Source organism: Gobio gobio (genome assembly GCF_949357685.1).
Source record: "Gobio gobio genome assembly, chromosome: 18".
NCBI lineage: Eukaryota > Metazoa > Chordata > Actinopteri > Cypriniformes > Gobionidae > Gobio > Gobio gobio.
The window spans coordinates 41,875,196-41,898,181 of record NC_137111.1 but is presented as its reverse complement, the minus strand read 5'-3'; the positions used below and the strand labels follow the sequence as shown (position 1 = coordinate 41,898,181).

Below are 22,986 nucleotides of genomic sequence, written 5' to 3'. Positions count from 1 at the left end.
ATGTTGAGCGAAATCGATGTGAGGGACAAAAATCTAGCAGTGACGATCGGTTAAAGCCTAATGCACTTTGAAGCCTAGCAAACAATCAAGCTAAATGAAGTTTTTTCAGCAGATGGCACGGCGAACTCGTGTAGCGCTAACAGGATATGTACCATTTGTGAGTGTATTAGAAAATGTAATATTCTGCAGTTTATTTTTAGTAATTGTTTAAGGCAATTTCACGATTTCAGTCATCATACAGTAACCAGCAACAACCCCCTTTCATAAAGCGTGTGTGCCTCTCACTCTAGGCTGGTCGCTATCATGGTTGATTTGACGGGAGTCACAGGACTGATTCTTATCCAATCACGGGACAGGAAATAAATAAGCATATAATGTAGAGACGGCAGGTTTAGGGATAATAGCGCAGTAAAAGTACTGATACAGCACTTAAAATGTACTCAAGTAAAAGTAAAACTACTTAATAAAGTACAATTCCTGAGAAAAACTACTCAATTACAGTAACAAGAGTATTTGTAATTCGTTACTTTACACCACTGCTCGTGGGATAGTAAATGTTCATCGCTTTACCTACTCTTTTTTATGAGTACTGTGAATTCGGACATACTACTTTTGTCACATGCTGTTTTTCACCTACTATATAGTAGGGAAGTGTGCGATTTCAGACACAGCCCAAGGCCCTGTCCCAAATGGCACACTTCATGTACACTTTCGGTCTTGTGGCCTTACAATGGCCGCTGCGTGCGCGTGTCCGCTAAGTCCATAAAACCATAGGGTGTCCCATTGGTCATTTAAGCTTAAAGAAGGGTGCTACACTCTAAAAAAAAAGGTTCTATATGGCACCAAAAGTGGTTCTTGGCTCGTAATCATAGGGGAACCTTTTTTAGTGCTATATAGCACCAATTTTGGTGCTTCAATGATTCTTCAGCGGTTCTTCAGAGGTGCTATATAGCACCTTAGTCAAAGAACCGGTGAAGAACCACTGAAGCACCAAAATTGGTGCTATATAGCACTAAAAAAGGTTCCCCTATGATTACGAGCTAAGAACCATTTTTGGTGCCATATAGAACCTTTTTTTTTTTAGAGTGTAGTGAGCGTCCCCCTTGCGGCCGTTATGCACCCTTCAGCTGGCCCCGCAAGTTTGCGAGCTACGCAGAGGACTTCTACCCGGTGTTCAAAGCGGCATTACGTCGTGAAAGTGTGGATTCAGAGGGTTTCGTGAGGGTTTAGGGTGCCATTTGGGACAGGGCCTAAGAGTGTTGAACTTTTTTTCTCCAATCCAGAATGGCTGCAGCTGAAAGGTTTGTTTGAGCTGCGCCCTCTACTGGACATACGTGAATTTGCATTTCCTTCAGCCTGAGGCTTATTCAATTCACTTTTGGTGTGAAAGGGCCATTACATTTGCCAAAAATATAACTTTTTTCGTTATTAAAAAACAAACAAGCAAGCCCAGTCCAGAGAAAAAGTAACGCAAAAGTAACGTATTGCATTACTTTCCATAAAAAGTAACTAATTAAAGCAATTAGTTGCTTTTTTAGGGAGTATTGGAATAGGAATTGTAATGGATTACTTTTAAGAGCAACTTCCCCAACACTGCTCTTCGACCAGGATTTGTTTCCTAAACAATGTCTGAGTTAGACATCCTCTATTAGTAATTATGTCATGTCATTTACTGGACTAGTTTTTATCAGATCTAGTCTGTGGTCTGGGTGTGGGTGTTACGTAAGGTTATGTGCTCAGGATGCATTTTGTATCATTTCATATATAGTACTATTTATTTACTTTTTTTATTCATTATAATTGTAATGTTTTTATTTTAGAATTACATTTTAATAAAATTATATTATCTTTATATTATAATGCTAATTTCATAATGTCAGTCTTGTAATATTAATAATTAATGTTATATACAGCGCTACTTACCTCCCAGAAGATTGGCAGAAAGCCCAAAAAACCCTTAATGAAATTTTACCAGGCAGCAGGAAATTCAGCTGTTGTTGCAATATTTGATGAAGGTCAAAATAAATGAAAAGCAGTGTGAAACTCAGCAATCCGATGTATTCTTATCTGGACATTTTAAATACATTCTCTAGAAAATGATTATATTAAATAACTGCTGTTTCTTGTTTTCTCTTTTTTTTTTTATTTAATTTAAATGTATGCCCATTTGTTCTGGCCTAGGTGAAGGAACAAATTGAGAGGTTTGAGTGGGATTCATGAATTTGTAGTGGTTGCACCTCTAATTTCATCTTCACAAGTCATTAATTAGACTTCAACAGTGTGATTACTTGTTTATGCATTGTGCCAAACAGCAGCCTTTATATTAATAAAAGTCTATATCACAAAATGCATTGCTCAAGAATACAGGAAGCATATAAGAAGAATTAACATTTTGATTATTGCCGCCATCATCGTTGTTACATCAGATTGTGTCATTCTGATGGCGCTTTTCTTTGGCTGAATCAGAAAATCCTGTGATTAAAGATTTAAAGGAGGATTTAAAGGTTTGTGGGATTATCTATATCTCTCAGTATCTGCACTGATGTGTTTTCAGCTAATCTCGTGCATTACATTTCAATTGTATTAATAGAAAACAGACTGCGATTTCTAAAAAAAGAATCGACCTGTGCGAATAAGGGCTTGGTAATTGTCTCAAAGATGACTATTCTTGATTTGGATCAAGAGCTGGGTATTTTTAGTTGTGTCGTTAAAGTACTCTCAGCAAGGAGCTTGTGCGGCAGGGCAGCTCTGGTGGCATCGTCCAGCCCCGTCCAAGAGATAATCGTGGGGTAGACGTCAGGGTTAATCCGCTTAAGAGAAGGCAAGGAGCTATTCGAGCCACTTCTTACTTTCCACTCTGGATTGGGGTTGACCTGTGGTCTTCACCTGAAGTAGAGGTAGGAGCATTGCATCTGGCAACCGCTAAATTGTGACGAGTAAGCATTTGGTTGAAGATTTACGATTTGTTAATCTGAAGATCAGCGGGTTTCGGTTGGAGTTTGGCCCTATCTGCAGACTCACCTGCTGGAACGTGGCCTTTGTGGGAGATCACTGGTCGCCATCATTTAGTCTGTTGTGGAGAAGGAGAATTTTCGGCCAGATTTGTGCGTTTTTAAGGACTTATTGTGCACCACAGCCATGCCTTCCCTTCCCACTTTGAACAGCCTGGGGAAACTCTGCGGCTCGGGACGCAGTCAGCAGGTGGACCGCACCCGGATCAAACGCACAAACTCCGTCAAACGCATGTCTGTCATAGAGGATGGACGTGTGGCAGAAGTGCTGTACCTCATTCCCAAACAGTCCGTGAGGAAACAGCTGCCGTTCATCAACCCTGAAGACTACTACCTGAGCGAGAGCTTGACACCCGGTACGAACAGTTGTGGGTTCCAATTTATATTGTTCTTCAAACCTAGCATCACACCTCGTCACAAAAGTTGAATACCTTTTTAGATTAGTTTTACTCCAGAAACCAGTCATATTTAGACCCATTATCAACTGAGGAATGGTTCAATTGTTCATTTTTAAGTAATGTGTGTGTCCATTGTTGGTTGTAATGCAACAGTAATTTAGTTACTTTTCCCTTGAAAAGGTAAAGTAATGGATTACTCTGAATTTTTCTGTAATTGAATTAGTTACTTCTGATGTAATTGCATTAAATACTGTATTGACTATAGAACAATTATATTAAACAATAGTGGAGTTAACATCAGAATATAACGTCATGTTTTTAATATAACCTCACTTTAAACACTTTGGTCAGTTCAAGAATAAGTTATGCAATTTTATAATATTTATTTGAAAGGATTACAAGAGCCATTTCATGTCTATCCTTTCTTGTATTGTTCAACAGTTATTAGTAAAGCAATACTTTTTAAAGAGAGTCACTGTTGAAGATGTTATTACTAGCTAATTACTTTTTTAGACTAATTTACACAACACTGATCCTACTTACTCATTTGTATACTATTCATATAATTTCGTATAGAAAACATTTTTTATGAATATTCCAAAATCTTTCAAAAAATGTATCCTTTTACATAGGCTACGTACAACTTTACGGATGTGCCATCTTCTTGCAAAATTTTATGCAATACTTTGGCTTGCATAAAATATTGAAATCAAGAATTTCTTAAAGATGCAGTGTGTAAATTTTAGGTTTTGAATTGCAATCACCGACCGCTCACCCCTCTGTTTCGAAGCACATAGAGAAGCTACAGTGGCTTACACAGGACAAAAATGTCATCGTCTGAGAGTGTCTAGCCGTTTAGGGTTACTGGAGAAATATGGCGGCGCAAAATGCCGATTTCACTGTAAGGCCGCGTGTCCACCAAAGAGTTTTTTATCCAGCTGAAAACGCTAGGCGCTCTGCTGAATACATCTAGCTGTGGGCCCTTGAGAGCGTTTTGGCAGGGCAGCGTGTTTTTCAGTTGAGACTTTTTGCTTATGATACGGAATGTTTGTTTCTGTATTGATTCTATATAGAAACGCAGATACAATGTAAAGTATTTGCTCTGGCTCTTGTTTTAAATTATTTTGTTCCGTTATTATGCTGCTTGTTTTCATCTGTTGACGTTGTACAAGCAGAATGTGGCAGTTGGTCAGTGTTGTATTTGTCCCGTCCCTCCTCCACTGTGATTGGACGACTTGGTGAAAAGTGACAGTGATGAGTGCTGCGTTTTACTCAAAGTTGAACATTCTTCGGGGACCCTCAGTGGGGACCCTCAGTGTAGATAGAAATGTCTCATTCTAATCTAAGGTAATAAAAACAGGGCCTGAAATTAACACCCGACCACGCCAAATGCGGGTGAATTTTGCAATTGGCGGGTAACACTGTCAATCTACCTGCCACGTTGGCAGGTAGCCAATGAGAATTGAGTGATTCATTGGGCAGTTTGAGAGGATGCGACTGTGATCGGAAAGAAGATGAGGTTCTTCTCTGACTACGTTTGGATGTGCGAGTATTAAACTGTTGGTGAGATGGGACGAGATAATAATGCAACGCTGGACTTTTAAATCCACTTGCCACAGTGGCTGGTGTTCAAAAAGGTTAATTCAGGCCCTGAATAAAAACATAATTCATTATGTAAGGTATTTATACACCACTGAAAACAGTTATGTTTATTATATTCTATATAAATCCTCATAAATACTACACACTGCACCTTTAAGTTAAGTTTACCATATATTTGATTGATTCATAAATGCATTTTTTCCGTGATGGATTTACATCATAAAATAATTTTTCTTTTAAATTAAGTAGTACAAATGTAAAAGGTTATAGATGCTTTCAGTACATTATTACATTGTACATGTCAGTGGCTATCCAAATGTACAAAAATGTATAATTTGTGCATGCATATGAATGAGATCACCCTGGCCAAAAATGTGTTCAATGGCTATTTGACTCTTTTGGTTCATTAGAAATGGTTCTCTCATGTTAGTGAGTATGTGGGCTAAAGCAGATTTTGAAAGTGAATGTCTCTGTTGCTAAAATGGGATTACATGCTGTTAATGGGATGGAAGCAATTAATTATGCTAATCAAGTGGTAGTGCTCATTTAAGTGCAAGGAAACATCTTGACACATTAAACTTGTGTATGAGTGTGTAAGGAGGAAAGTGTGTTGTGCAATTTATTAATCAGTACTGTAAAAAAAAAAAAAAAAGTATGGTTCCTGCTTTTCGAAAATGAGTTTTATGTAAACTTCTACAAGGATGCTTGAAGCTACCAAAAGGCTTTACTCTAGTATTACAATCAGACAAATCCAGCATGTCAGATTTCCTCCATCCACAGTCTTCAGATTTCTTGGGATTTGCTTGTAAACTCTTGTTTGGGTAAAGATTTACACAAACAGATTGCAGTGATTTGTGGGAAAGGAACTTAATTTGGCTTTTTTTCAACAACAACAAAAAAAAAACAATATTAGAATGATTTCTGAAGGATCATGTGACACTGAAGACTGGAGTCATGATGCTGAAAAATCAGCTTTGATCACAGGAATAAATTACATGTTAATATATATTTAAATAGAAAACAATTATTTTAAGTAGTTATAATATTTCACGTCACTGTCTCGGTGAGCATAAGAGACTTCTTACCAACCCCAGAATTGCCATTGTGTTTATGTCGCTTGTAGACAAAAGTGACAATGACACAACAGGTGCACAGCTAAATGTACATTTCTTTGAATGTTTTAGGACACTGTATCAATGTAAAAGGAAAGCAACACGAGATGTCTGTGTTCTGTTTAACAGCATATTTGTCGATTTATTTTCAATGTGCATTTGCCCATCCTGGCATTCCAGAATGTACCATATAGATCCGCTTGGAAGAAGAGGTTACTTCCTGACATTACTGTGGAGAACTAAGAGCTTTTACAGGGTCATCTGAGAAGGGCAGAGAGACGCAGTAATTGTAGAGCGATGTTATTGAAAAAGGATAATGGCACGACAAATCAATGAAAATGCTCTTATGTAAATAACAATGAGTCATAATTATTTAACTGTGCAGTGCTTTTGCACAGTGATTCAAACAAATTGCACAGAGTTTTATGCATGCGAAACAGTTTTAAACTCCAAATTGGACGCAGGACTGGATTATGAATGGGGCAGATGCCCCAGGACCTCAGACTAGGGCCCCTGGCTACTATCTATTATTGTTAGTCTACCAAAACAAATGTTTCCTGATTTTTGCACAAATTTAAATATAATTAAAGCTGCAAGCAGCATTTAGCGGGGTTCAAGCCTTTAAGGCCTTTAAGCACACAAACATCAAAAGACATTAATTTTTATTTAGCAAGATTTTAAACACTGAAATAATAGATGGAAAATACCATTTACAGTCAATACAGGCAATTTACAATAGGAAATACGTGGTTTTAAAAGGCTTTTAACAGTTATAGCGTCACCTATGGTCCGATTTCCATAAAACTTTGCATGCTTGTTAAAGATGTTATCTTACATATGCAAAAACAATTTTCGTGAAGTTTTGAGTTTTCCCTTAGAATTTATAGGCTTTTGAGTGTATGTTGCCACACCTCTTTTCTAAATGACCCTGTAATAGCCATTCAAATGCAAAAGTTCAACTTTTTTTCAATAATTATTGATCTAGAGAGTCCAGAGAATTATCCTAGACTAGTTTGGTTCCAATCGGGCAAAAAACCAGGGACTAGTTCGCAAAAGTAGGTTTTGAACATACTCAGGAATATTTAATGAACATATTAATTGACAGCAACAGTTCTAGAGAAAAAGTTGTTTGGTATGAGGAGATCTATCAAATGATATGCATATTTCGTGGATGTGTGCAACACCACGTGATTACAGAGCCGTAAAACTCGTTAGCGCCAACTAGTGGCCGATTTCTTTCAAAATTCTTACAGACCTCTAGGGCCATGAGACTTGTCTAATAGGTGCTCAAATTTAATTGGCTGTGGCAGCCATGTTTTTTAAGATACGCCAATGTCCTCATAGACATACTTGGTACCTTGGACCAAGACACTGCATACCAATTTTCAAGTCAATCGGACCAGCGGTCAGGTGGTTAAAGCCATTTTGATGTTTTTTCACGTTATTGTGCCACCAAGTGTTAAATCGTCGCGATTTTTTTATCGTGACCAAAGACTCAGCCTATACACATGTGTACCAAGTTTGGTGAAGATATCTCATTTTGTTCCTGAGTTATAGCCCTTTTAGTAAATAGGCTCCCCCCTGAACGATTATTTTTACGCTCCTTAACAACCGTGAATATAAATTTCGACTTTTTTTGATAATTATTGATAATCTGACTCCAGAGAACATTTTGACACTGGTTTGGTTCCGATCCGGCAAAAAACCTAGGACTAGTTTGCAAAAGTAGTTGTTTGACAAAATGCAAAATGGCGGAAAATCTATCATGGCGGAAATGAAATCGGAGATATACGTTTTATTCGTCATGGACTCACCTTTCCAATGATATAAGACACTTGAGTCTACGACATACGGTTTAGGAGTTATGAGCCATTTCGCCCTTTTGATTGCTGTAGCGCCACCTATTGGCCAATCAAGTTCATACTCTGACAACATTAGCCTCGATTTTTGTACTACCATCTGATAAAGTTTCAAGTCTCTAGCATTTACGCTTTGGTCTGCACGATCACAGTTTAAATATGATTGAACAATATTAGTTTAGAGGATAAGCCAATGAGTGGTCTTCTGCTGCCATCTGGTGGCAATTTTAGGTAATACGCCATAATATATTTGAAATAAATTAATTTGACAAAATGTAATTGTAAATATTGTAATAGTGACTTTATAATGTCTAAATAGGAATTATAGAACATGATAAGTAAATAGAATGACAAAATGACCATTTAAGCCCAGCAGGTGGCAGCAGAGAACCACTCATTGGCTCATTTTCATTTTAAATGTCTGTTTTTCATTTAATTGGCACATTTTCCAAGTTAATGTCTTCAGACGTGCTTAACTCACATGCACATTTTGTTGGAGATATAGATATTTGAAATAAATGATGGGTAACAAATAGCTTATTCCAGGTTTTCCCCTTTAAAACATATTTTCAGGCATTATTTTAATTGTAATTTAATAATTATTGTAAAAACATTAATCAAATGAACAAATTAATTGATAAACATTGACAAAATGTCATTTGCAACATTTATTATAATGATTTTATAAAGTTTAAATATGCTTAGTAAGCAGAATGAACCAATGAGTGGTCTTCTGCTGCCATCTGGTGGCAATTTTAGGTAATACGTTTTTAACATAATTGTGAATAAATAAATAACAATTTGATTGACAGTATTGGTTCTTGAGGCAAAGTTGTTCAGTATGAAGAGATCTATCATAATTTCTGCACATTATGTGGATGTTTTTTACCCCACCTGATTACAGAGATAGAAAATACCATTTACAGCCAATACAGGCAATTCACCATAGGGAATACATGGTTTTCAAAGCTTTTTAACAGTTATAGCGCAACCTATGGTCCGATCTCCATAAAACTTTGCATGCTTCTTCAGCATGTTATGTCACATATACATAACAATTTTCGTGAAGTTTTGAGTTTTCCTTTAGGATTTATAAGCTGTATAGTGTATTTTGCTACGCCCCTCTTCTAAATGACCCTGTTATAGCCATCCAAATGCAAAAGTTCAATTTTTTTTCAATAATTATTAATCTAGAGAGTCCAGAGAATTGTCCTAGACTGGTTTGGTTCCGATCAGGCAAAAATCCAGGGACTAGTTCGCAAAAGTAGGTTTTAAACATAATTGCAAATATTTAATGAACGCTTTGATTGACAGCAATGCTTCTAGAGGCAAAGTTATTCAGCATGAGGAGACCTATCATATGATATGTATATTTGGTTTATGTGTGCAACACCACGTGATTACAGGGCCATAAAACTCGTTAGCGCCAACTAGAGGCCGATTTCTTTCAAAATTCTTACAGACCTCTAGGGCCATGAGTCAAACATGCCCACCGAGTTTCATTCCGATCGGCCTCCGTTAACCTTGTCTTAGAGGTGCTCAAACTTCATTAGCCGATAGCGGCCATGTTTTTTGAGATACGCCAATGTCCTCATAGACATATATGGTACCTTGGACCAAGACACTGCATACCAATTTTCAAGTCAATTGGACTAGCGGTCGGGTGGTTATAGCCATTTTCATGTTTTTTTTGTGTTATAGCGCCACCAAGTGTTCAATCGTCGCGATTGTTTTATCGTGACCAAAGACTCAGCCCATACACATGTGTACCAAGTTTGGTAAAGATATCTCATTTTGTTCTTGAGTTATAGCCATTTTAGTAAAATAGGCTCCTCCCACAACATTCGTTTTCCGCACCTTAGCAACCGTGAATCGAAATTTCAACTTTTTTTCGATAATTATTGATATTCAGACTCCAGAGAACATTTCTGCACTGGTTTGGTTCCGATCGGGTTAAAATCCAGGGACTAGTTCGCAAAAGTAGTTTTTCAACAAAATTCAAAATGACGGAAAAATTTGCCTACCGGAAATGAAATCGGAGATATACATTATTTACGTCAGGTATTCAGCTTTCCAATGATATAAGACACTTGAGTCTATGACTTACGGTTTAGGAGTTATGAGCAGTTTCGCGCAATTGATTGCTATAGCGCCACCTATAGGCCAATTTGGCTCATAATTTGATAACCTCTCCTCGATTTTTGGGCTACCATCTGACAAAGTTTCAATGCTCCAGCCTTTACGGTTTGGGCTGCACGATGCGTTTTAGCGGAGAATAATAATAATAAAAACCCTTACAATTACAATAGGGTTTCAGCACTTCGTGCTTGAACCCCTAATTAAAGCTGCAAGCAGCATTTATCGGGGTTCAAGCAGTTAAGGCCTTTAAGCACAAAAGCATCAAAAGACATTCAGTTTTATTTAGCAAGCATTTAACAACTGCCATCATAGATGAAAAAGTCAATTTACAGCCTATACAGGCAGTTTACCATAGGAAATATATGGTTTTAAAGCGTTTTTACAGTTATAGCACCTTTTGCCTGAGTCTTCTTATAGTCTTGCCTGATCTCCACCACTTTTATTAGTAGTACTCAAAGTGTGCCCATACTGTATATATGTGGAGGGAGTTTGATTGACAGGCGATCTGACTAATCATAATCCGCCATTTTGTCCAACAAAGCAGTCAGGAAAGTTAGTAGATTAACATAGGAGGAATTAAATTTGAAAAACAAAGTGTACTGACGTCTTAGCACTTTAAAACATTCCTTTTATGTTCATTCATGTTTATTTTAATGATATAAATTAACTAGAAGGAAGAGATGATCGGTTCACAAGCAGCTTTAACTGAGCCTCGAGTCTACAGCAATCTATCAGACACATTAAAGAGTCACAAAATGGCATTTATTTTTTAAATGTCTCTAAAAATTGACTACATTTGAAAGGTGATACTTTGTTTCATATCAAAAGTACTTGTCTGTCAGCACGCAGTCTTTTCTCTGATCCGCAATGTATTTTTCACTGCGTGAGAACTTGGTGTGGTTTGAGAGTGGCGTCGCTTGTCAGACATAGCAACAGTAACTAAAGTGGGCTGGTCTTTGCGAACGGTCATTGACAGTATGGACGGGGATTCGCCAGTCCCAATTCAAAACAAATTTCATCACAATCCATCATTGTTTGTTTCAAACATGTGAGAGCATCAAAATGATCCATGGGTGAAATTGATTGGATTTAATTTATTTTTTTGTCAGTTCCTATCATAATTTTAACATTTTGGCGTTATTGTTTAGCTATTTACCTATGTTTACAAATTTCATTTGTTTTTTTGTTGTTGTCTCGATCAGACTAACAGCTTTGAAGATAACCACAATTTTTTAAAGCTCTAAATGACACACAAAAACCATAAGGCGAAACCTGGCATGTTTGGTATTGTTGGACTCGGCAAGGATTCTTAGGAGGTCTCTCCTGTGAAAAAAACACGGGCTTGAAACTTCTAAGGCTCCTTCAAGGCATTGTGCCAATGACGTATACTTGCTCGGAACTGCACCTAAGAATTTCACCTACTGTTGCACTTGTGCATATGGTAGAGTGACAATAAAGTGATTTGACAAAGACACTGCATGCCAATTTTCAGTAAACTAACGCCCGTTTCACACATACTCCGTCTGCAGTGCGTATGCGGTGCGTGTTGCGGTGCGTATGCGGTGCAGGAGCAGCACGCGCTGTTGTGCTTTCATATATGCTGTGTTTGCAGCGCGCAACTGATCCGCGGTTATATACCACAAACACAGCATTTATTCATTATTATTTTCATTTCAAATCCAAAAGTTGTTACTGAACATGGCTTGTCAGAATTAAAATTCTCTTTGTTTACACTTTCATAGATGTCACGTTTTAACGTAGTACATTTAAACAACGTTTTATTCAATTCATTACTTTATATTTATATAGCCTATATAACTTTATATAGCCTATACTTTAGCTCACACAAGTGGCAAAACATTGAAATATAACTTATAGCCTATAAACATTTTAAATTAGAAACTTACAATAGAAACAGCCGACTCTCGTCTTCTCTTTCGTTTTTAAACCCTTTTAAAAGCAGGTCATAAAGACCTTTGTTTTTCCACCTCCAGGAATGTACGTGCTCTTCCTTATTTAAATTTTTTTAACCTAAATGCCAGGTAAGGTGTCGTTTCCTTGCTTTACCCGAGAAAAAAAAGCCATGTGTTGACTTTGAAACAGAGTATATTTTAAATTACATACATCTGTGGTAAAATTACTAGATTTTCGTGTCAGTACATGTTTATTTTAAAGCGAACAATGTGCTGTCACTTTAATTCCGCAGTGCAGCACAGCAAAAAATAGACTCGGTACGGAAACGATCGCCGGACTGCTGCAGACGCACCGCACCTGGAACGGACTGACGGACAGCATCCGCGCGCAGTGTGAAAGCTGTAATCCGTTAACATGGGTCGGGAAAAAAATATGCACCGCATACGCACTGCAAACGGAGTATGTGTGAAACAGGCGTAACGGTTGGGTGCGCTTATAGCTATTTTCATGATTTCTTTCACTGTTATAGCGCCACCAAGTGGCCAATTGTCACGATTCTTTTCATGTCAACTCAAATTGAGCTTATGAACATGTGTCCCAAGTTTAGCGAAAATATCTCTTTCCGTTCACAAGTTATAACCATTTTATAGTGCCACCAAGTGGCCAATTGTCATGATTTTTTTTCACGTGACCTCAAAATGAGCTCATGAACATGTGTCCCAAGTTTTGCGAAAATTTCCCTTTCTTTTCACAAGTTATAACCGTTTTATAGTGCCACCTAGAGGCCAATTGTTGCGATTTTTTTCAAGTGATCTCCGAATGAGCTCACGAAGATGTATCCCAAGTTTAGCAAACAAATCTCTTTCCGTTCACAATTTATAACCATTTTAGTAAAAATGGCCCTTGTGCCATCAAAGATTTTGGTTCCCCTTATCGACCGTTAATTGAAATTTTGAGTTTTTTGGATGATTATTGATTGACCGACTCCAGAGAATAGTCTTGCAGTGGTTTGGTTCCAATCAGGCCAAAAACCTAGGAGAAGTCAGCAAAAATAGGTTTTTCAAAAAAATGCAATTTACTCAAAATTGGCGCCTGAAGGGCGGGCAAATCGGAGATAGCCATTTTGTCTGCCTTGAGCCAAGGATTCCAACGATATAAGACACTTGATCCTGGGACAAACAGTCTAAGAGTTATGAGCAATTTTGGACTTTTGGTTGCTGTAGCGCCACCTATGGGCCATTCGGGGTCATACTCTGATAGGTTGTCCCCAAACTGAGGCCTACCATCTGGCCAGGTTTCATGTCTCTAGGCCTTACGGTTTGGCCTGCACGATGCGTTTTACGAATCCTTACAATTACAATAGGGTTTCAGCATTTCATGCTTGAACCCCTAATAAGAATGAAGGCTTTTTGCCAGTTATAGCGCCACCTATGGTCCGATCTCCATGAAACTCAGCATGCTTCCTCGCCATGTTCTGACACATATGCTCATCAATTTTGGTGAAGTTCTGAGTTTTCATTTGGGATGTATAGGCTTTTTAGTGTATTTTGCCACGCCCCTTTTCTAAATGACCCTGTTACAGCCACCCACATGCCAAAGTTCAACTTTTTTTTGATAATTATAGATCGAGAGAGTCCAGAGAATTGTCCTAGACTGGTTCGGTTCTGATCGGGCGAAAAACCAGGGACTAGTTCGCAAAAGTAGGTTTTGGACAAAATTCGACATAGCAGAAAATTTTCCCTGCCTACATCCAAATCGGAGATAGCCATTTTGTCTGCCTTGAGCCAAGGATTCCAACGATATAAGACACTTGATCCTGGGACAAACAGTCTAAGAGTTATGAGCAATTTTGGACTTTTGGTTGCTGTAGCGCCACCTATGGGCCATTCGGGGTCATACTCTGATAGGTTGTCCCCAAACTGAGGCCTACCATCTGGCCAGGTTTCATGTCTCTAGGCCTTACGGTTTGGCCTGCACGATGCGTTTTACGAATCCTTACAATTACAATAGGGTTTCAGCATTTCATGCTTGAACCCCTAATAAGAATGAAGGCTTTTTGCCAGTTATAGCGCCACCTATGGTCCGATCTCCATGAAACTCAGCATGCTTCCTCGCCATGTTCTGACACATATGCTCATCAATTTTGGTGAAGTTCTGAGTTTTCATTTGGGATGTATAGGCTTTTTAGTGTATTTTGCCACGCCCCTTTTCTAAATGACCCTGTTACAGCCACCCACATGCCAAAGTTCAACTTTTTTTTGATAATTATAGATCGAGAGAGTCCAGAGAATTGTCCTAGACTGGTTCGGTTCCGATCGGGCGAAAAACCAGGGACTAGTTCGCAAAAGTAGGTTTTGGACAAAATTCGACATAGCAGAAAATTTTCCCTGCCTACATCCAAATCGGAGATAGCCATTTTGTCTGCCTTGAGCCAAGGATTCCAACGATATAAGACACTTGATCCTGGGACAAACAGTCTAAGAGTTATGAGCAATTTTGGACTTTTGGTTGCTGTAGCGCCACCTATGGGCCATTCGGGGTCATACTCTGATAGGTTGTCCCCAAACTGAGGCCTACCATCTGGCCAGGTTTCATGTCTCTAGGCCTTACGGTTTGGCCTGCACGATGCGTTTTACGAATCCTTACAATTACAATAGGGTTTCAGCATTTCATGCTTGAACCCCTAATAAGAATGAAGGCTTTTTGCCAGTTATAGCGCCACCTATGGTCCGATCTCCATGAAACTCAGCATGCTTCCTCGCCATGTTCTGACACATATGCTCATCAATTTTGGTGAAGTTCTGAGTTTTCATTTGGGATGTATAGGCTTTTTAGTGTATTTTGCCACGCCCCTTTTCTAAATGACCCTGTTACAGCCACCCACATGCCAAAGTTCAACTTTTTTTTGATAATTATAGATCGAGAGAGTCCAGAGAATTGTCCTAGACTGGTTCGGTTCCGATCGGGCGAAAAACCAGGGACTAGTTCGCAAAAGTAGGTTTTGGACAAAATTCGACATAGCAGAAAATTTTCCCTGCCTACATCCAAATCGGAGATAGCCATTTTGTCTGCCTTGAGCCAAGGATTCCAACGATATAAGAGACTTGATCCTGGGACAAACAGTCTAAGAGTTATGAGCAATTTTGGACTTTTGGTTGCTGTAGCGCCACCTATGGGCCATTCGGGGTCATACTCTGATAGGTTGTCCCCAAACTGAGGCCTACCATCTGGCCAGGTTTCATGTCTCTAGGCCTTACGGTTTGGCCTGCACGATGCGTTTTACGAATCCTTACAATTACAATAGGGTTTCAGCATTTCATGCTTGAACCCCTAATAAGAATGAAGGCTTTTTGCCAGTTATAGCGCCACCTATGGTCCGATCTCCATGAAACTCAGCATGCTTCCTCGCCATGTTCTGACACATATGCTCATCAATTTTGGTGAAGTTCTGAGTTTTCATTTGGGATGTATAGGCTTTTTAGTGTATTTTGCCACGCCCCTTTTCTAAATGACCCTGTTACAGCCACCCACATGCCAAAGTTCAACTTTTTTTTGATAATTATAGATCGAGAGAGTCCAGAGAATTGTCCTAGACTGGTTCGGTTCCGATCGGGCGAAAAACCAGGGACTAGTTCGCAAAAGTAGGTTTTGGACAAAATTCGACATAGCAGAAAATTTTCCCTGCCTACATCCAAATCGGAGATAGCCATTTTGTCTGCCTTGAGCCAAGGATTCCAACGATATAAGAGACTTGATCCTGGGACAAACAGTCTAAGAGTTATGAGCAATTTTGGACTTTTGGTTGCTGTAGCGCCACCTATGGGCCATTCGGGGTCATACTCTGATAGGTTGTCCCCAAACTGAGGCCTACCATCTGGCCAGGTTTCATGTCTCTAGGCCTTACGGTTTGGCCTGCACGATGCGTTTTACGAATCCTTACAATTACAATAGGGTTTCAGCATTTCATGCTTGAACCCCTAATAAGAATGAAGGCTTTTTGCCAGTTATAGCGCCACCTATGGTCCGATCTCCATGAAACTCAGCATGCTTCCTCGCCATGTTCTGACACATATGCTCATCAATTTTGGTGAAGTTCTGAGTTTTCATTTGGGATGTATAGGCTTTTTAGTGTATTTTGCCACGCCCCTTTTCTAAATGACCCTGTTACAGCCACCCACATGCCAAAGTTCAACTTTTTTTTGATAATTATAGATCGAGAGAGTCCAGAGAATTGTCCTAGACTGGTTCGGTTCCGATCGGGCGAAAAACCAGGGACTAGTTCGCAAAAGTAGGTTTTGGACAAAATTCGACATAGCAGAAAATTTTCCCTGCCTACATCCAAATCGGAGATAGCCATTTTGTCTGCCTTGAGCCAAGGATTCCAACGATATAAGAGACTTGATCCTGGGACAAACAGTCTAAGAGTTATGAGCAATTTTGGACTTTTGGTTGCTGTAGCGCCACCTATGGGCCATTCGGGGTCATACTCTGATAGGTTGTCCCCAAACTGAGGCCTACCATCTGGCCAGGTTTCATGTCTCTAGGCCTTACGGTTTGGCCTGCACGATGCGTTTTACGAATCCTTACAATTACAATAGGGTTTCAGCATTTCATGCTTGAACCCCTAATAAGAATGAAGGCTTTTTGCCAGTTATAGCGCCACCTATGGTCCGATCTCCATGAAACTCAGCATGCTTCCTCGCCATGTTCTGACACATATGCTCATCAATTTTGGTGAAGTTCTGAGTTTTCATTTGGGATGTATAGGCTTTTTAGTGTATTTTGCCACGCCCCTTTTCTAAATGACCCTGTTACAGCCACCCACATGCCAAAGTTCAACTTTTTTTTGATAATTATAGATCGAGAGAGTCCAGAGAATTGTCCTAGACTGGTTCGGTTCCGATCGGGCGAAAAACCAGGGACTAGTTCGCAAAAGTAGGTTTTGGACAAAATTCGACATAGCAGAAAATTTTCCCTGCCTACATCCAAATCGGAGATAGCCATTTTGTCTGCCTTGAGCCAAGGATTCCAACGATATAAGAGACTTGATCCTGGGACAAACAGTCTAAGAGTTATGAGCAATTTTGGACTTTTGGTTGCTGTAGCGCCACCTATGGGCCATTCGGGGTCATACTCTGATAGGTTGTCCCCAAACTGAGGCCTACCATCTGGCCAGGTTTCATGTCTCTAGGCCTTACGGTTTGGCCTGCACGATGCGTTTTACGAATCCTTACAATTACAATAGGGTTTCAGCATTTCATGCTTGAACCCCTAATAAGAATGAAGGCTTTTTGCCAGTTATAGCGCCACCTATGGTCCGATCTCCATGAAACTCAGCATGCTTCCTCGCCATGTTCTGACACATATGCTCATCAATTTTGGTGAAGTTCTGAGTTTTCATTTGGGATGTATAGGCTTTTTAGTGTATTTTGCCACGCCCCTTTTCTAAATGACCCTGTTACAGCCACCCACATGCCAAAGTTCAACTTTTTTTTGATAATTATAGATCGAGAGAGTCCAGAGAATTGTCCTAGACTGGTTCGGTTCCGATCGGGCGAAAAACCAGGGACTAGTTCGCAAAAGTAGGTTTTGGACAAAATTCGACATAGCAGAAAATTTTCCCTGCCTACATCCAAATCGGAGATAGCCATTTTGTCTGCCTTGAGCCAAGGATTCCAACGATATAAGACACTTGATCCTGGGACAAACAGTCTAAGAGTTATGAGCAATTTTGGACTTTTGGTTGCTGTAGCGCCACCTATGGGCCATTCGGGGTCATACTCTGATAGGTTGTCCCCAAACTGAGGCCTACCATCTGGCCAGGTTTCATGTCTCTAGGCCTTACGGTTTGGCCTGCACGATGCGTTTTACGAATCCTTACAATTACAATAGGGTTTCAGCATTTCATGCTTGAACCCCTAATAAGAATGAAGGCTTTTTGCCAGTTATAGCGCCACCTATGGTCCGATCTCCATGAAACTCAGCATGCTTCCTCGCCATGTTCTGACACATATGCTCATCAATTTTGGTGAAGTTCTGAGTTTTCATTTGGGATGTATAGGCTTTTTAGTGTATTTTGCCACGCCCCTTTTCTAAATGACCCTGTTACAGCCACCCACATGCCAAAGTTCAACTTTTTTTTGATAATTATAGATCGAGAGAGTCCAGAGAATTGTCCTAGACTGGTTCGGTTCCGATCGGGCGAAAAACCAGGGACTAGTTCGCAAAAGTAGGTTTTGGACAAAATTCGACATAGCAGAAAATTTTCCCTGCCTACATCCAAATCGGAGATAGCCATTTTGTCTGCCTTGAGCCAAGGATTCCAACGATATAAGAGACTTGATCCTGGGACAAACAGTCTAAGAGTTATGAGCAATTTTGGACTTTTGGTTGCTGTAGCGCCACCTATGGGCCATTCGGGGTCATACTCTGATAGGTTGTCCCCAAACTGAGGCCTACCATCTGGCCAGGTTTCATGTCTCTAGGCCTTACGGTTTGGCCTGCACGATGCGTTTTACGAATCCTTACAATTACAATAGGGTTTCAGCATTTCATGCTTGAACCCCTAATAAGAATGAAGGCTTTTTGCCAGTTATAGCGCCACCTATGGTCCGATCTCCATGAAACTCAGCATGCTTCCTCGCCATGTTCTGACACATATGCTCATCAATTTTGGTGAAGTTCTGAGTTTTCATTTGGGATGTATAGGCTTTTTAGTGTATTTTGCCACGCCCCTTTTCTAAATGACCCTGTTACAGCCACCCACATGCCAAAGTTCAACTTTTTTTTGATAATTATAGATCGAGAGAGTCCAGAGAATTGTCCTAGACTGGTTCGGTTCCGATCGGGCGAAAAACCAGGGACTAGTTCGCAAAAGTAGGTTTTGGACAAAATTCGACATAGCAGAAAATTTTCCCTGCCTACATCCAAATCGGAGATAGCCATTTTGTCTGCCTTGAGCCAAGGATTCCAACGATATAAGAGACTTGATCCTGGGACAAACAGTCTAAGAGTTATGAGCAATTTTGGACTTTTGGTTGCTGTAGCGCCACCTATGGGCCATTCGGGGTCATACTCTGATAGGTTGTCCCCAAACTGAGGCCTACCATCTGGCCAGGTTTCATGTCTCTAGGCCTTACGGTTTGGCCTGCACGATGCGTTTTACGAATCCTTACAATTACAATAGGGTTTCAGCATTTCATGCTTGAACCCCTAATAAGAATGAAGGCTTTTTGCCAGTTATAGCGCCACCTATGGTCCGATCTCCATGAAACTCAGCATGCTTCCTCGCCATGTTCTGACACATATGCTCATCAATTTTGGTGAAGTTCTGAGTTTTCATTTGGGATGTATAGGCTTTTTAGTGTATTTTGCCACGCCCCTTTTCTAAATGACCCTGTTACAGCCACCCACATGCCAAAGTTCAACTTTTTTTTGATAATTATAGATCGAGAGAGTCCAGAGAATTGTCCTAGACTGGTTCGGTTCCGATCGGGCGAAAAACCAGGGACTAGTTCGCAAAAGTAGGTTTTGGACAAAATTCGACATAGCAGAAAATTTTCCCTGCCTACATCCAAATCGGAGATAGCCATTTTGTCTGCCTTGAGCCAAGGATTCCAACGATATAAGAGACTTGATCCTGGGACAAACAGTCTAAGAGTTATGAGCAATTTTGGACTTTTGGTTGCTGTAGCGCCACCTATGGGCCATTCGGGGTCATACTCTGATAGGTTGTCCCCAAACTGAGGCCTACCATCTGGCCAGGTTTCATGTCTCTAGGCCTTACGGTTTGGCCTGCACGATGCGTTTTACGAATCCTTACAATTACAATAGGGTTTCAGCATTTCATGCTTGAACCCCTAATAAGAATGAAGGCTTTTTGCCAGTTATAGCGCCACCTATGGTCCGATCTCCATGAAACTCAGCATGCTTCCTCGCCATGTTCTGACACATATGCTCATCAATTTTGGTGAAGTTCTGAGTTTTCATTTGGGATGTATAGGCTTTTTAGTGTATTTTGCCACGCCCCTTTTCTAAATGACCCTGTTACAGCCACCCACATGCCAAAGTTCAACTTTTTTTTGATAATTATAGATCGAGAGAGTCCAGAGAATTGTCCTAGACTGGTTCGGTTCCGATCGGGCGAAAAACCAGGGACTAGTTCGCAAAAGTAGGTTTTGGACAAAATTCGACATAGCAGAAAATTTTCCCTGCCTACATCCAAATCGGAGATAGCCATTTTGTCTGCCTTGAGCCAAGGATTCCAACGATATAAGAGACTTGATCCTGGGACAAACAGTCTAAGAGTTATGAGCAATTTTGGACTTTTGGTTGCTGTAGCGCCACCTATGGGCCATTCGGGGTCATACTCTGATAGGTTGTCCCCAAACTGAGGCCTACCATCTGGCCAGGTTTCATGTCTCTAGGCCTTACGGTTTGGCCTGCACGATGCGTTTTACGAATCCTTACAATTACAATAGGGTTTCAGCATTTCATGCTTGAACCCCTAATAAGAATGAAGGCTTTTTGCCAGTTATAGCGCCACCTATGGTCCGATCTCCATGAAACTCAGCATGCTTCCTCGCCATGTTCTGACACATATGCTCATCAATTTTGGTGAAGTTCTGAGTTTTCATTTGGGATGTATAGGCTTTTTAGTGTATTTTGCCACGCCCCTTTTCTAAATGACCCTGTTACAGCCACCCACATGCCAAAGTTCAACTTTTTTTTGATAATTATAGATCGAGAGAGTCCAGAGAATTGTCCTAGACTGGTTCGGTTCTGATCGGGCGAAAAACCAGGGACTAGTTCGCAAAAGTAGGTTTTGGACAAAATTCGACATAGCAGAAAATTTTCCCTGCCTACATCCAAATCGGAGATAGCCATTTTGTCTGCCTTGAGCCAAGGATTCCAACGATATAAGAGACTTGATCCTGGGACAAACAGTCTAAGAGTTATGAGCAATTTTGGACTTTTGGTTGCTGTAGCGCCACCTATGGGCCATTCGGGGTCATACTCTGATAGGTTGTCCCCAAACTGAGGCCTACCATCTGGCCAGGTTTCATGTCTCTAGGCCTTACGGTTTGGCCTGCACGATGCGTTTTACGAATCCTTACAATTACAATAGGGTTTCAGCATTTCATGCTTGAACCCCTAATAAGAATGAAGGCTTTTTGCCAGTTATAGCGCCACCTATGGTCCGATCTCCATGAAACTCAGCATGCTTCCTCGCCATGTTCTGACACATATGCTCATCAATTTTGGTGAAGTTCTGAGTTTTCATTTGGGATGTATAGGCTTTTTAGTGTATTTTGCCACGCCCCTTTTCTAAATGACCCTGTTACAGCCACCCACATGCCAAAGTTCAACTTTTTTTTGATAATTATAGATCGAGAGAGTCCAGAGAATTGTCCTAGACTGGTTCGGTTCCGATCGGGCGAAAAACCAGGGACTAGTTCGCAAAAGTAGGTTTTGGACAAAATTCGACATAGCAGAAAATTTTCCCTGCCTACATCCAAATCGGAGATAGCCATTTTGTCTGCCTTGAGCCAAGGATTCCAACGATATAAGAGACTTGATCCTGGGACAAACAGTCTAAGAGTTATGAGCAATTTTGGACTTTTGGTTGCTGTAGCGCCACCTATGGGCCATTCGGGGTCATACTCTGATAGGTTGTCCCCAAACTGAGGCCTACCATCTGGCCAGGTTTCATGTCTCTAGGCCTTACGGTTTGGCCTGCACGATGCGTTTTACGAATCCTTACAATTACAATAGGGTTTCAGCATTTCATGCTTGAACCCCTAATAAGAATGAAGGCTTTTTGCCAGTTATAGCGCCACCTATGGTCCGATCTCCATGAAACTCAGCATGCTTCCTCGCCATGTTCTGACACATATGCTCATCAATTTTGGTGAAGTTCTGAGTTTTCATTTGGGATGTATAGGCTTTTTAGTGTATTTTGCCACGCCCCTTTTCTAAATGACCCTGTTACAGCCACCCACATGCCAAAGTTCAACTTTTTTTTGATAATTATAGATCGAGAGAGTCCAGAGAATTGTCCTAGACTGGTTCGGTTCCGATCGGGCGAAAAACCAGGGACTAGTTCGCAAAAGTAGGTTTTGGACAAAATTCGACATAGCAGAAAATTTTCCCTGCCTACATCCAAATCGGAGATAGCCATTTTGTCTGCCTTGAGCCAAGGATTCCAACGATATAAGAGACTTGATCCTGGGACAAACAGTCTAAGAGTTATGAGCAATTTTGGACTTTTGGTTGCTGTAGCGCCACCTATGGGCCATTCGGGGTCATACTCTGATAGGTTGTCCCCAAACTGAGGCCTACCATCTGGCCAGGTTTCATGTCTCTAGGCCTTACGGTTTGGCCTGCACGATGCGTTTTACGAATCCTTACAATTACAATAGGGTTTCAGCATTTCATGCTTGAACCCCTAATAAGAATGAAGGCTTTTTGCCAGTTATAGCGCCACCTATGGTCCGATCTCCATGAAACTCAGCATGCTTCCTCGCCATGTTCTGACACATATGCTCATCAATTTTGGTGAAGTTCTGAGTTTTCATTTGGGATGTATAGGCTTTTTAGTGTATTTTGCCACGCCCCTTTTCTAAATGACCCTGTTACAGCCACCCACATGCCAAAGTTCAACTTTTTTTTGATAATTATAGATCGAGAGAGTCCAGAGAATTGTCCTAGACTGGTTCGGTTCCGATCGGGCGAAAAACCAGGGACTAGTTCGCAAAAGTAGGTTTTGGACAAAATTCGACATAGCAGAAAATTTTCCCTGCCTACATCCAAATCGGAGATAGCCATTTTGTCTGCCTTGAGCCAAGGATTCCAACGATATAAGAGACTTGATCCTGGGACAAACAGTCTAAGAGTTATGAGCAATTTTGGACTTTTGGTTGCTGTAGCGCCACCTATGGGCCATTCGGGG

General features: G+C 40.4%; 1 protein-coding gene across 3 annotated transcripts in view; it reads left to right on the top strand.

Annotated features, from left to right (window-relative positions):
• ablim1a (actin binding LIM protein 1a) overlaps positions 1-22,986 on the top strand; it is a 133,856-nt gene that overhangs the window by 6,296 nt on the left and 104,574 nt on the right. The window contains exon 1 of one of the 3 annotated variants that reach the window (XR_013818412.1): positions 2,799-3,367. The exons of 1 other annotated variant lie outside the window; for it this stretch is intronic. Coding sequence is in view for 1 of the 2 variants with exons in the window: in XM_079842559.1 (XP_079698685.1) it covers positions 3,139-3,367 (229 nt within the window). In the remaining variant the exon portion in view is untranslated. Of the gene's footprint in view, positions 1-2,798; positions 3,368-22,986 lie in introns of those variants that run through there. One more of the 3 variants, XM_079842559.1, reaches the window with a different exon arrangement.